General features: G+C 45.4%; 1 protein-coding gene across 1 annotated transcript in view; it reads right to left on the bottom strand.

The window, feature by feature from the left end:
* Window positions 1-12,188, bottom strand: part of LOC104074808 (neuronal acetylcholine receptor subunit alpha-7-like) — a 57,711-nt gene that overhangs the window by 27,247 nt on the left and 18,276 nt on the right. The window contains exon 3 of the mRNA XM_009575078.1: window positions 997-1,041. Coding sequence (XP_009573373.1) covers window positions 997-1,041 — 45 coding nt within the window. The remainder of the gene's footprint in view (window positions 1-996; window positions 1,042-12,188) is intronic.

Below are 12,188 nucleotides of genomic sequence, written 5' to 3'. Positions count from 1 at the left end.
AGGTAGCTGAGGAAGAAATAGACTGTTCAGTTGCACCCATTAACATGAGATAGTGTTTGGCTGCAAAAGTCAAAGCAGAATTAGTTCAATCATTCAAGTCTTTCACAGGCTTTTCCCTTCAGAGCTGCATCTTTACTGAGCGCAAGCCATTAAGGAGATTGGTTTACATGCCATAAGAAAAGACCGTATCTCTTGCCATATGCGGCCAGCAGCACACCTGACAGGAAACTCCCTCCCCCAAAGCCCTCAATGAAGATCAGTTTTGCTTATCCTGCATGACCGGTGCAGGTCGTTCCTCAGCTGGAGCAGGTTGCAGAAGCGGGAGGCAGAACATTTATGGATGAGGTTTGTAAAGCACAAAGGAAGGCAATATTCCCACTGATGTACCTGGGCACTGCCAGCAGCAATGCAGCATGGGGCTCCTTGCCATCCCTGGTCATGCTACCACCCAGCTCAAGCAGTATCCACATGGTCCAGCATGGCTGAATTGCTTTTGTGTTTGGGGGCAAGTGCTGGGCATCATCGTACCCTGCCCTCCACAGGGGCACCCCTGGCTCCCCGTTTCAGACAGAGGTGCGGATTTGCCCAGATGTCATGAGTGCGGGTGCCCGGGTCTTACTGGGTGTCTGGTTCTTCATAAGTTCCCGTCACTGGCCTTTGAAAGGGCCTTGAGACCCTTGAAGAGTGTTTCCTACTGCTACAGTGTGACCATAACTTTGGGTTCTTTGTTACTGGGTCCCTATATCCACTGGCCTAACAACGTAGTTAGTTTCACCCTCCAAAGGCCAACAGGTCTGCCCAAAGGATTAATGTAGTCTCCTGCATTTCATTTTAAAGGCTAAAAGGAGCACTAGAGAAATTTCAAAGGACACAAAATGCCTGCTTGTTTCACATTATAGACAAGTTAAAAGACAGCAGTCTTGCTTTTCGGCCAAGAAATCACATTCAGTAGTTTGCTATTATAAAGGGTTTTTTTTCTTTATTCACGTTACTCACCATCTGCAGCCAAGCATTTGTGATCAACACCTGATTCTTCTCATCCTTTGAACAAAAGAGGGAAGGAAATAGAAGACAAGAGAAAAAGGGATGAGACTCAAAGTACAGTTTGTTTACAGGTGTTACAGTTTCTGTTTCTTTTAGAAAACCCAGACTCTTGGGGTAAATAAACACAAACTTTATGGAGTGCATTGTGAGCTCAGTGCAAAACCACTGAATTGCATTATATGGCCCAGACAATAATGGCCCTTTTCTATCTTTTAAACATACAGAACTCCTGAATTTATCATAACTGATCAACAACAGAAGTGAAAATAATAGATAATTGCTCTTATTTTGCTGGGAACAATCAGACTGTTTACCAAAAGCACAAGTTTTTTCTTCCAGCTAGTTGGTCAAAACAAGATGATTTCCAGTATCACACAGCATGCAATAGTTGGAGAGATTTTATGTTGCATTTGCTGCCACTGCAAAGTAATGGTGAAACGGTGCTGGAAGTGCTGTTCCTTTGGAGTGTCGGCATTATGTAGCTTAGCTCAGGCTGAAAGGGAAGGAAGGGCTGGCCTTGGGCAAAAACTAGCACATGGCAAAAGGGCACAAATGCTGCCTGAGAAGGAGCTATCACAGTGCCTGCACAGAGCAGGAGTCTGTAGGTTCACACACATGCATGCAGAGGCCACAGGGAAGCAGATCTGACTCAATAGAAGCAAAGAAGCCCTTGCCCAGCTGGTCTCCAAGTGCTTTGGGAAGCTGCAGGATGCCCAGCTTGTTGCAGTTAGCCTGCAGGTGCAGGACCCTGCAGTGCTACTGCCAGAGCAGGGATCAAGAAGCAGGGCTGCAGAGTTACTGTGGTGCAGATGATGCCCAGATCCACACCCCTGCCTGGCACAGCTCCAAATACCACCACAGGTGTGCCCTGCACTTCCAGGAGTTGAGGCTGAGGTACTCAGTGGGGCTGGCTCACTGTATGCCCAGCTGCCTCCACACCACGGGAAGGTGTTTCTTCCCCCTCAGAGCATCACCTGTGTTCAACCCTTACCTCTCCAGAGAGCACTCCAGCTTTGACTGAAGTGTGCCCTGAAGCTTGGTTTTTATGCTGTAGCTGGGGGCAGGCCTGTCCAATTATCCTGGTTTCAGCTTGGATAATTTTCTGCCTGGTAGCTGGTATAGTGCTGTGTTTTGGATTTAGTATGAGAATAATGTTGATAACACACTGATGTTTTAGTTGTTGCTAAGTGGTGTTTAATAGTCAAGGACTTTTCATCTTCCCATGCTCTGCCAGGTGTATAAAAAGCTGGGAGGGAGCATAGTCAAGACAGCTGACTCAACTGACCAACGGGGTATTCCGTATCATATGACGTCATGCTCAGTACATAAACTGGGGTTTAGTGGGGGAGGGATGATTGCTGCTTGCGGACAGGCTGGGCATTGGTTGGCGGGTAGTGAGCAATTGCATTGTGCATCACTCATTTTCTATATTCTGTTCATCATCATCATCATTATTATTATTATTATTGTTGTTGTTGTTATTATTATTTCCCCTTTCTTTTCTGTTCTATTAAACTGTCTTATCTCAGTCCATGAATTTTACTTTTTTTTTCCTCCGATATTCTCCCCCATCCCACTGGGTGGGGCAGAGGAGTGAGTGAGTGGCTGTGTGGTGTTTGGCTGCCTGCTGGGGTAAACCACAGCAGTCCTTTTTTGGCACCCAATGTGGGGCTCGAAGGGTTGAGATAACGACAGATCTGACCAAAGCGTGTTCAAGCAAATTTTGTTATAGGTATTCATTAGATTGGTTTAAGAGTTGCAGGTCACAATGTTGATTTATTGGCTCTCAAAGTTGTTGGGCTGGCTCTCAGAGTTGGGTTATGTAATACCTTACCTGCAGTATATATTCCCTGTTGTGCTGTTTATCACCACTCAGAGCTGGGTCAAGGTTATCATTTTGCTGCACTGTGTAACACTGTTTTATGATATGATGAAATTATTGGTCGTGAATCTAATCTGGTATTCGTACTTAGCATTGCCATCATCTCCGAATCTCGGGAGCCACCTCTCGGAAACTATTAAAAATTACACTCTTTACCTTTTCTCCTCACAGAACCAATTTATGGGGGAGACAGGTGCCACCAATGACTCCTCAAGTGTCTTCTAGAGATGGTGAGCATGATGTTTGTATGAGTTGCTCATTAAAGCCTAGCAATATTTTGTGTTGCTAGCCAATGAATAATTGCTTTATACTTGTAGGCTGCACATGTCTTCATTACAAAGTCTTTCTGCATACTGCTAAAGAAGCCTGAACACCATGACTGAAACGATGGGCTGCAACAGTTAGGCAATTCCTCTTCTGTGCAAAATGAAGGATTTTCCCCATCTACATTACACCCTATACGGAAGGGGAGGAGGGGACCCTCCTCTTTTTGTTGGCTACCTGAGAGCAGAGGGATGCATTACAGTGCAGTGTAGATTTGGGAGGCCTATGGGTTTCCTGTATGTGGAGATGCCTCCTGTCAGGAGCCTTTCATGTGTGGCTCTGGATTTACAAGGAAACTCCCTTTTACCTGACATAGTAAGTTTATACTTGACAGACTCCATGTCTGCAAAGGAAAACATGTAGAGCTGACTTCTGTATTTGACAAAAGATTCTGTTGCCTTACCTGCTCCCCTGTCAAACCTCTGCGAGCTCCTTGTTCAAAGTCACATGCTAATGACCTTGGGAATCAGCTTTGACTCCAAGTAATTCATCAGCCATATATTTCAGGTAGCATTAAATTTATTATCTTGGGTACACTTTGCCTCCTTTTCACAAGGCTACTGTGCTCACCATGTTTGTCCTGCTTCTCAGATTTGGTTTGCAGTCACAGGAAAGCTTGTCTATTAGAGATCTCACAGGTTTATCTACAGCGTAACCACACCCTGGTCAGCAAGAGCACAAAGTCTAACCAGGACTTTGGGCTACTTACATCTCTCTCAGCCTTGGGGGAAAAAAAGTCACTTCAGGACAGTTTCATGGCCATTCAGAGTCCATTCTCATCCTTGCCTTCAGGCTGCTGAGCTTTCAAAGGGTGTTTGGATTTATGGACAGCAAAACACAGAAAATGTTATTCCATATTCAGCACTGATAAACAGATGCAGCCTGACAGATCCTTCTTATCACAGGATGGAACAGAAAGTTTTCCAAACAAGGATCTGAGTTTGCCAGAAGTATTGCTCCTGGTCTGCAGGAGCAGCAAAGCTGACTTTACACTGGGCAGGCACTTGTCCAGGTGTAGCTCTCTTGCTAAGCCCCTTCTAAAGGAGGATCCCGAGGAGTCTAGCCAGGGGAAGACTTCATGCTGGGCCTGCCCAGGAGGTGAGGGCTGTGGGAGTCTAGAGTCTGAATCCATCCGCTGTTAGAACAAGAGGCTTTTAAGGACAGAGGTGTATATGGAACTTTCCATCTTTGCAGGTGTGTTGGTTTACTAAGCCATGTAGCTTTGCATCCTGTAAGGAAATAGTTTGGCCTTTGGAGTGCTCTGGTTGCCCTGCCTTTCCAGAGCTGTGGAGAAATCACAGCTCCTGCTGTCTTCATCATGACCTGTGGACTGTGTGCATCTCTAAGATACCTGGGCACTGGAGGGATGATATTTGTCTGTTACAAATATACTTAAGACAACCATGAGAGCGTGTGTGCCTTACTCTGTCCCAAGAGGTCACTGGCCGGTACTGCTTTGCCTAAGTAAAAGCTAATTCTTGAATTCGGGAAGTGCTGGAGGCACTTCCCTCACTGTGTGCCATTGGTTTGTGCAGATTTAAGGTTCGTTGTGAGGATGCCTTTCCTCCCAGGAGAAAACCTGAATAATCCATCACGCTGCTTTTCCTGTGCAAGGTTTCTGTCTCACTTGGCACTCTCAGCCTTGGGGATGACCTTCCGTCTGTGTTTGGCAGGCTCTCAGCTCCCAGCTCTCCCTCCAGCAAAGTAACTAAAGCAGCCCTGCTAAGATCCCAGGTGAGGCTGGAGATGACTAGGCCCCAGAGATGCTTTTCCAGCACTCCTCTGGCAGTTCCCTGTGGCTGCAAATGTTCAGCTCAGACAAATCAGTTTGCTTCTGGTATTCAAAAATGCTGGAAAAGCTAATGCTGTGGACAGTAGCTAGTGCAACAGTTGTCCTCTAAATCCTTCCTGTCTTCATCTGGGTCACTTTCTCCCCTTTCTAACTCCAGCCTGACCCCAGTTAATCCTTTGCCCTGGATATCTGCTTATTGGTACAGCCGCCTTTGACCTATGGAGAGTGACAGTTAGTTTCGTTTGTTCCGGCGCCCATGCTGCGATGTGAATATTTTAGTTTCTTCTTTTTTAGGTCTTCTTTTCCCTGCTCTCAATCCAAAGCTTACAATGTATGTAGGTCTGCCTGCCTTTTGCACCACCAGATGTTTGCACCAGGCCAACATCTAGATAAAATGTAACTGCCCTCAGCCACATAATTACCTGGTTCATAGCACATAGACAAAAAACCCAAAGCCCTTCCTGGTTCAGTAGCAACGTCATATGGTAACATATCATGTCTGTAGCAAGGCATTTGTTAACAGGTGACTGACAGGTATCATTGATCCTTGCCCTTTCACAGAGCCACAGAACTGGGAGTTGAATCAGCCATTGATTAATTGCAAGGCACCAATCAGAAAAGCCCCAAATTGAGCACGTAACTCTCAGAGGTCACCAAAGGCCACAGGTGGCTACTTTGGTTTTTTTTTAACACTGTTTTTGTGGCTGAACACAACGAGGGATATGGTCAAGAGACATGGAAGCTTTGACATGGAGACTTGGAAAGTTTTGTTAGCAGAGGCATTGATCTCCGCACAGGCTTTTGATCAAGAGCATCAAAAGGAATTGATGAGGCTTTCAAATGCTTGTACACTCAGTCTACAACTGCAATAGGCAGTTCTTTCCATTGCTGAAACACCCATCTGCCACAACCTTCAGCTGATTAACTAAAACTCAGCTTAAATGCATTGTATGGTTGAAGTCCTCACAAAACCAGACAGTTTGAGGAAAACCCAGGTTGCCTTGGCAACATTCAGTAAGCATCACTGGACAGCCTTTATGTGTCAGGGATCTCATTAAAAAGTTGGAATAAATGTTGGCATGGTAACATCAACTTTGAAGAGATACCTGGTTTTTAAGAACTTCATCTCAATAGCTTTAACAAAGCACCTCAGGAGGAAGACGGGAATCAGAGGGGATGGCCCAGCGTCAAGGTGAAAGGCTGGGGAGAGATACAAAAATACACTGGAATAACAAAGGATGAACAAACATCCACTGACGCCTGCTGAGCATTTCTTTGCCCGTCATGATGGAGATGCAGCCAGGCCAGTGTTGTCAAGCCAAGGAGGATATAGTTAAGAGCTCATAGCTGAACACCCATGCCCTCTTGCTTTTCTCATTTTGTTGCTTGGGCCTTTTCTCCTATGAATGATTGGAGGTGATGTCCCGTAAGTGTTTTTCAGCTAAGGTTGAGCCACATTCCCATCTGTTGCCACTGGCTTCTGCTTCAGGTCATGCCTTTCTTGGTCGCTCTCCTGTCTTGGAGAGGCATGTGTCCCTTCACTGTGGGCAAGCAGTGCAATCTGCCTTTGGTCTTTGCACTGGGTAGCAGCATGAGGCTGCCTGGTCCCACTGCCTCTAGCCATCCACAGTGTTCTCCTCCTCCAAAGAGCATTCTGGGGAGAGTATCATTGCTCCCCTAACTGCTGCTTACAGCAGCCCTTTGCACACTTGCTTTTGAAGCAGGAGCTTCACATGTTGCAGGGTCTGGCCACTGTCAGATCACACTCCTCCCCTTGCAAACCCCTAGAGCCAGGAGCAATCACTTGTGGTGAGAGTGGAGAGTTTAAGAGAACCCTGGGAGGGGCACAATGTTCAAACAGGGTCTGTGTGAGAACAGCCTGCAAATGCAGGGATGCCAGCTGTGTCCCTCAGGAAACATAATGCATGGCCGACAAAACCTGTGAAAGGTGTTTCTTGTGAAGGCCTTGGCTCCCCACACAACAGAGACCAACTAGTTGCTTTGATATGGATGTTAAATGCAAAGGCCTGGATGCAAAAGCCGCTGCAGGAAATACTGAATCTGCGCATTGCCCAAAGGCAAGAGCGGGAGGAAGGAACAAGGGAAAAAATGCCATTCTCTGCTGCCAGCCAGGTCATCAGAGGAGGCATCCCTCCCACTCATTCACACAACTGGTGACTGAGAATCTGCCAAGCCTACAGATTTGTGCTTTACATTTTCCAATTTACACTGCCACCGTGGTGAAAAAAGGCAGACTTGTTCTTGCCCTGCACATGTGATATGACCTTCAACTACAGCCCAGAGCTGTGGGTACCTGCCTTCGGAAACTAATTTTATTTTTCCAGGATGCAGCTTCTCAGCAGTGCCTGAAGATTAGGACTGTGAAGTGTATCACGTTATGGACTCCAGCACTGGTTTTGAGACTGTTTGACCTCAAGCCTTTCAACAAAGACCTGCAAATTCCAGGGCATCCCTGTCCCCACACTGCTACGGGATCCTGGGGAGAGTGAAGCCACCAGCTTTGTACCACTGTTTCACAGATGCTTCTCATGGAAGCCCCAGGAGCTGTGTCAGAGGGCCTCACATGGCTTTCCAGCACAGCGATGCTCTCTGACTGCTTGGATGAACTGACGTACATGCTTGGCTCCTGGGGGAAAGGATGTTATGTCACTATCCAAAAACAGTCAGTCCTCCATTAAAATCCCAATTCATCCACACATAGCCTGTAGATGGTTTGTATATTCTCCAGGGTGGATATTCGCACCCTGAAAAAGCCCTCTGTGCGTTTTGTGCACAGTTGCAGGTATTTCAATAAACAAGACTAGACACGAATCCTTATTCCAAGCTATTCACTATTCATTGCCTTTTTCAGCATTTGAAATCACAGGGAAAGCAGTGGGAGGAGGGTTGAGAAAGGTCCCAAATAGGCCAACTCTGAGTACTTATCAGAGACTCACACTCAGGCTATCTGCAAGGCTGCCTTTGCTTTTTCTTCCTGCATTTGCACGTTGCTGTGACATCACAGCAAAGTAAGGGGTCGTAGGCCTGTTCCAGAACTCAAGTGAGCTCTTAAAGTCTGTGATCAGGAATGGCAAATGGGGGGAAAGATTTTTGCTGAGGAGCTGAAGTCACTGTCTCTCAGGAGTCACACTCAGAACACAGTGTTAAAACACTAACCTTCCAAACACCGAGAAACTAAGAAATACTAGGTTCAAGGCCACCCCGAACAGCTTTGATTTAACTGCTTTATTGCCACTGGTGGCTTTAGAAACTTGACCATTTGCAGTACCGCTGCCTCAGGCCAGCTTCCACAGTCCCCTGGCAACAGTGAGACATGGCCAGGAGAAGTTGATGATTTCTGGCTTTCTGCTGCCTTTCCTGGAAGGAGATGTGGAAAATGTTTTCCATTTCAAGCAGCTGAGTGCTTCTCCAAAGGATGACTTTCTTTCCACCACTGCTATTAAGTTCCTGAGCGATAATCAGGAAAATATCACTTTAAATAAATTTGGCTCCTGTGCACCTTGGGGAGCTGATCTGAAAGTACTGAAGTCTCTTAAAAATCTTTGATGGCTCAAATAAGTTACCCAAGATTGAGGAATATCCATGGGCTCAGGATCTGAATTCCTGCATCTTCAAACAGCATAGCACAGCCTTTTCACCAGGCAGGCAGAAAATTGGTTAGTTATGGTGAAATGCCTAAGCTGGATGACCACCACTGAAAACCCCTGAAGGAAATCAACCACCAAGTACACTTGGGGAACCCTGCTGAGAGAAAGCAAACTATTGAATTGCTGCTCACTGAGTGAGGCCCCTCCACTCTGCCCTGAGTCAGGCAGAAGCCAAAGAAAAAAAAGCTTCAGGTAAAATTCAGGTAATTAAGGCTTCATCACAATGCTTCATGCAAGTGTGTGCACAAAGTAGTATTAGATGGGAAGCCATAATACGCATGGTGCTTAACTTTATTGTGCTAGCAAACTCACGTGTCGCATGTTTAATTGGTTTAGTGAGACTGACATTTTGATAATGCCTGGTGCTTAGAAGGCAGCCAAAATACTAATTCATGGCTCAATTAGCCCCGGCTTTCCCACTTTTCAAATTCCTTCCATGCTAACGAAGAGGCCAATTTATTTAATTTTTCTTCCCAGAGTTCAAAATTGGTCACAGTAAGTGAGCTTTCTGACCAGGAGAGAGAGTTCGGGATTTAATGAATCTGTTGGTCTAGCAACCTTTCACTAATTTTTCTGCCTGCCATTTTAATGACTACTATTCATGATCACTAATTACTGATTTTCAGCTTTTATAATGATGTCCAGTCTGTTTTCCTTCTCAGTTACACCATTTTGCATCAGTGTCACTGCTCTGGTGTCACTGAATTTGCTCCTACAAGATGAGACTGAAATTTCTGGTGGAGAAAAAACTTTCTGGAAAGATATGTGGTTTGGTAGAGCAGGTCTATAGAAGGAGAAACAGAGTAAACATAGCTCGCAAAGGCTATGCAGGAAGCCCACAAACCAATGCAAAGTCATTACTAGGAGAGGAAAAAGAAAAATACTTTAATCTAGAAGGGTTGAAAGAGTCAGTTTCTCTCTCTAGCACTTGTCAATGTTTTGTAATTAAATAAAATTCAGAATACCTGCTTCATAATCCTTTCCTTATTACTTCTTTCTCTTTCATATACTCTGTGTTTCAGCCTTGAGTGGTTAAGCTTAAGTAGTTGAAGTTATCTACCCATAAAAGATTTGTACAGGATGTACTATCAGGATTATGGTTTAATCTAGTGAATACTGATACTATATTGGGAATAATATGTGAACGGGTGCTTTTGTGTACTGGCATATTTATATTTGTTCTCTTGAATCACTTGTCTGTTCATCTGGGTTTGCTACATAACACTCAGTGCAGAGATTTGGACATGTAATGGTGCTGGGATGAAGGGTGGGAAGGGATGACCTAGCTGCTGTAAAGTCAGTTTAGGAAGGGAGAGGAGAATTAGAGCTAGAAATTTAACCCTTGAACTTTCTGGCCGTTCAATTCACCTGCAGAACCAGCCCTAGAAAGCCTCTGTCCTAGAGGACAGGATGATTGGGAGGCTGATGGCCTGGCTTGCCCCTGGGCAGCACAAGGACCGCTGCCAGGACTGGCCACCTCTTGCCTCCAGCTACACCTCACAAAGGGAGAAACAGTGCCTGCGCTACATTAATGCTTGCCGGAATGAATAAGCACATTTTCAGAGGAGAAAGCAGAGTTGTTTTCACAAGTTGGCGGAGTTTAGCAAGACCCTTCTCTATCTTGCAGCTTATGAAACAAAAGCACTTAAAAGCAAGGAATTCAACTGCTAAAGGCATTCAGATCTGACAGAGATTATGTGAAGAAACTGACACTATGAGGACTATGTCAGACAGAAGATACCACAGGGCTGGGCGTCGCCTTCTTCCTGCCTTTTCACCCTCACCTTATGGCACACAGTCTACTGACAGGCAGCCTCTAGGTTTGGCAATTCTCATTCCAATGGAGAACACTCCAGCAGAGAGCTTATTGCAGATCTTGGGGACTGAGTTCGAGCGTCCTGCTAATTGAGGAGCACATCACCTGCGATCTGAGCAGGCTGATGAGGGCATCTCTGATGTGAAGAGATGCTTGCATTTAAAAGTTGTTCTCTCACCAAACACTTCCTCAAAAAAAACCCCACAAACCAACCCAAAATCAAAACAACCCCAACCCCTTCAGGGCTGCGGTGTCTGATTTAGGGGAAAACCAGTGCAAGCTAAAGCTTGACCCCAACAGTTTGAGAAGTTCCTGGTAGAGAAGATAAAAACTGTGCTGTTGTGCTGCTCAGCTAGTATGCTGCTTATAGTGGCAATGACTGCATCTGAGGGCTCAGGGAAAGTATGTGCAGATCTTTCCCCTTGGTTTGCCTGCACAGCAAGGCACAGACCCATTTTTCAGGAGAAAACCTGAATCTTTGTTCTTTGTTGCCCCACTAAACTCTTCTGTAACCTTGTCTTGCTGTTTTCCAAACCTGTCAAGAGCTTTGACACACTGCAGCAACAAAATCTGCAGCTTAAGAGGGATTGTTTGCAAGCATGTGATCAGGTTTGGGATGATCCTGCAGTCCCTAGGATGTACAACCATTCTACACACTGTTCAATCAAATCAAAATGGTACATACTAAATATTCCAGATACAGCATTTGTTTTGGGTTTGCAGCCCAAAATACAGCAAAATTATGTATTTTTTGGCTTCTGGAAGTGCAAAATGACTCACGGGTGGTTGGAGGGGGTTTCAGTATTTTTGTGGCTTCCCACTGGGCACTCGCAGTCCCTTTTTCTAGTCATTATGCCCTCTGAAACAGGAGGAAATTTCTACAAGAGCACCTGAACAACCATGTGGCATTACATACTTGGGCAACCTGTCAGCTGCTGGGGTGGCTTTCTGGGTCAGCGGCAGCTGGAAGGGTGAACATGGAGGAGAAATGTGCTATGGGACTTTGCCATATGCAGGGAGCCGAACAGCCAGTGGGTGGCTCTGCAGAAGACAACACTGTCAGGGTTAGCATGGCGGCTAGGCCCTCCTTCTTGCACAAGGCTAATGAGCATGCTTAGCAGTGTACAGCTTCGGAAAGGCAACAACGCAGTAGTTACTGGAAACCCAGAGATGTGTTTGCTTTTAGAAGGGGATTTTGAGGCATTTATTATCTCTGCAGCATTGTGCAGCCACCTTGTAGCACTCTATTTAAAATTAGGCTCTTTATTTGGAGCGTTTTTTAAAAACATGTGATACATTTCTGGTCTGGCCTGGTTTTCTTCTTCATACTCTTCTGCTTGTTGACTACTTAGTTTCTTTTTCTCTTTGTACATTTAAACTCATAGTTTGAGGAAACACGCAACCTAGAAAGCTACTAAAATAAGCTTTTCCTGTGGACCACCAAGTGCATTGAGCCTATTGTTGCAGTAGTACTGATGCACTGATCCAAAAATAATGATGAATAGTATCACCAGCAGAAAGAAAGCTGGAAAATAGAGACTGTATTTTTTAAAAATACCTCTTAATTGCTCTAGCCTGAGCAACTGGCTGGGATCTTAGACAAAATAAGAAGAGAATTCTTGTTGCAGGTACTCTTGGATGTGGTCTACACTTGCTTGGGCT

This window comes from Fulmarus glacialis, unplaced genomic scaffold (genome assembly GCF_000690835.1).
Source record: "Fulmarus glacialis isolate BGI_N327 unplaced genomic scaffold, ASM69083v1 scaffold4233, whole genome shotgun sequence".
NCBI lineage: Eukaryota > Metazoa > Chordata > Aves > Procellariiformes > Procellariidae > Fulmarus > Fulmarus glacialis.
Note: the sequence above shows the minus strand (reverse complement) of the source record. Positions and strands in the feature narration are given on the sequence as shown.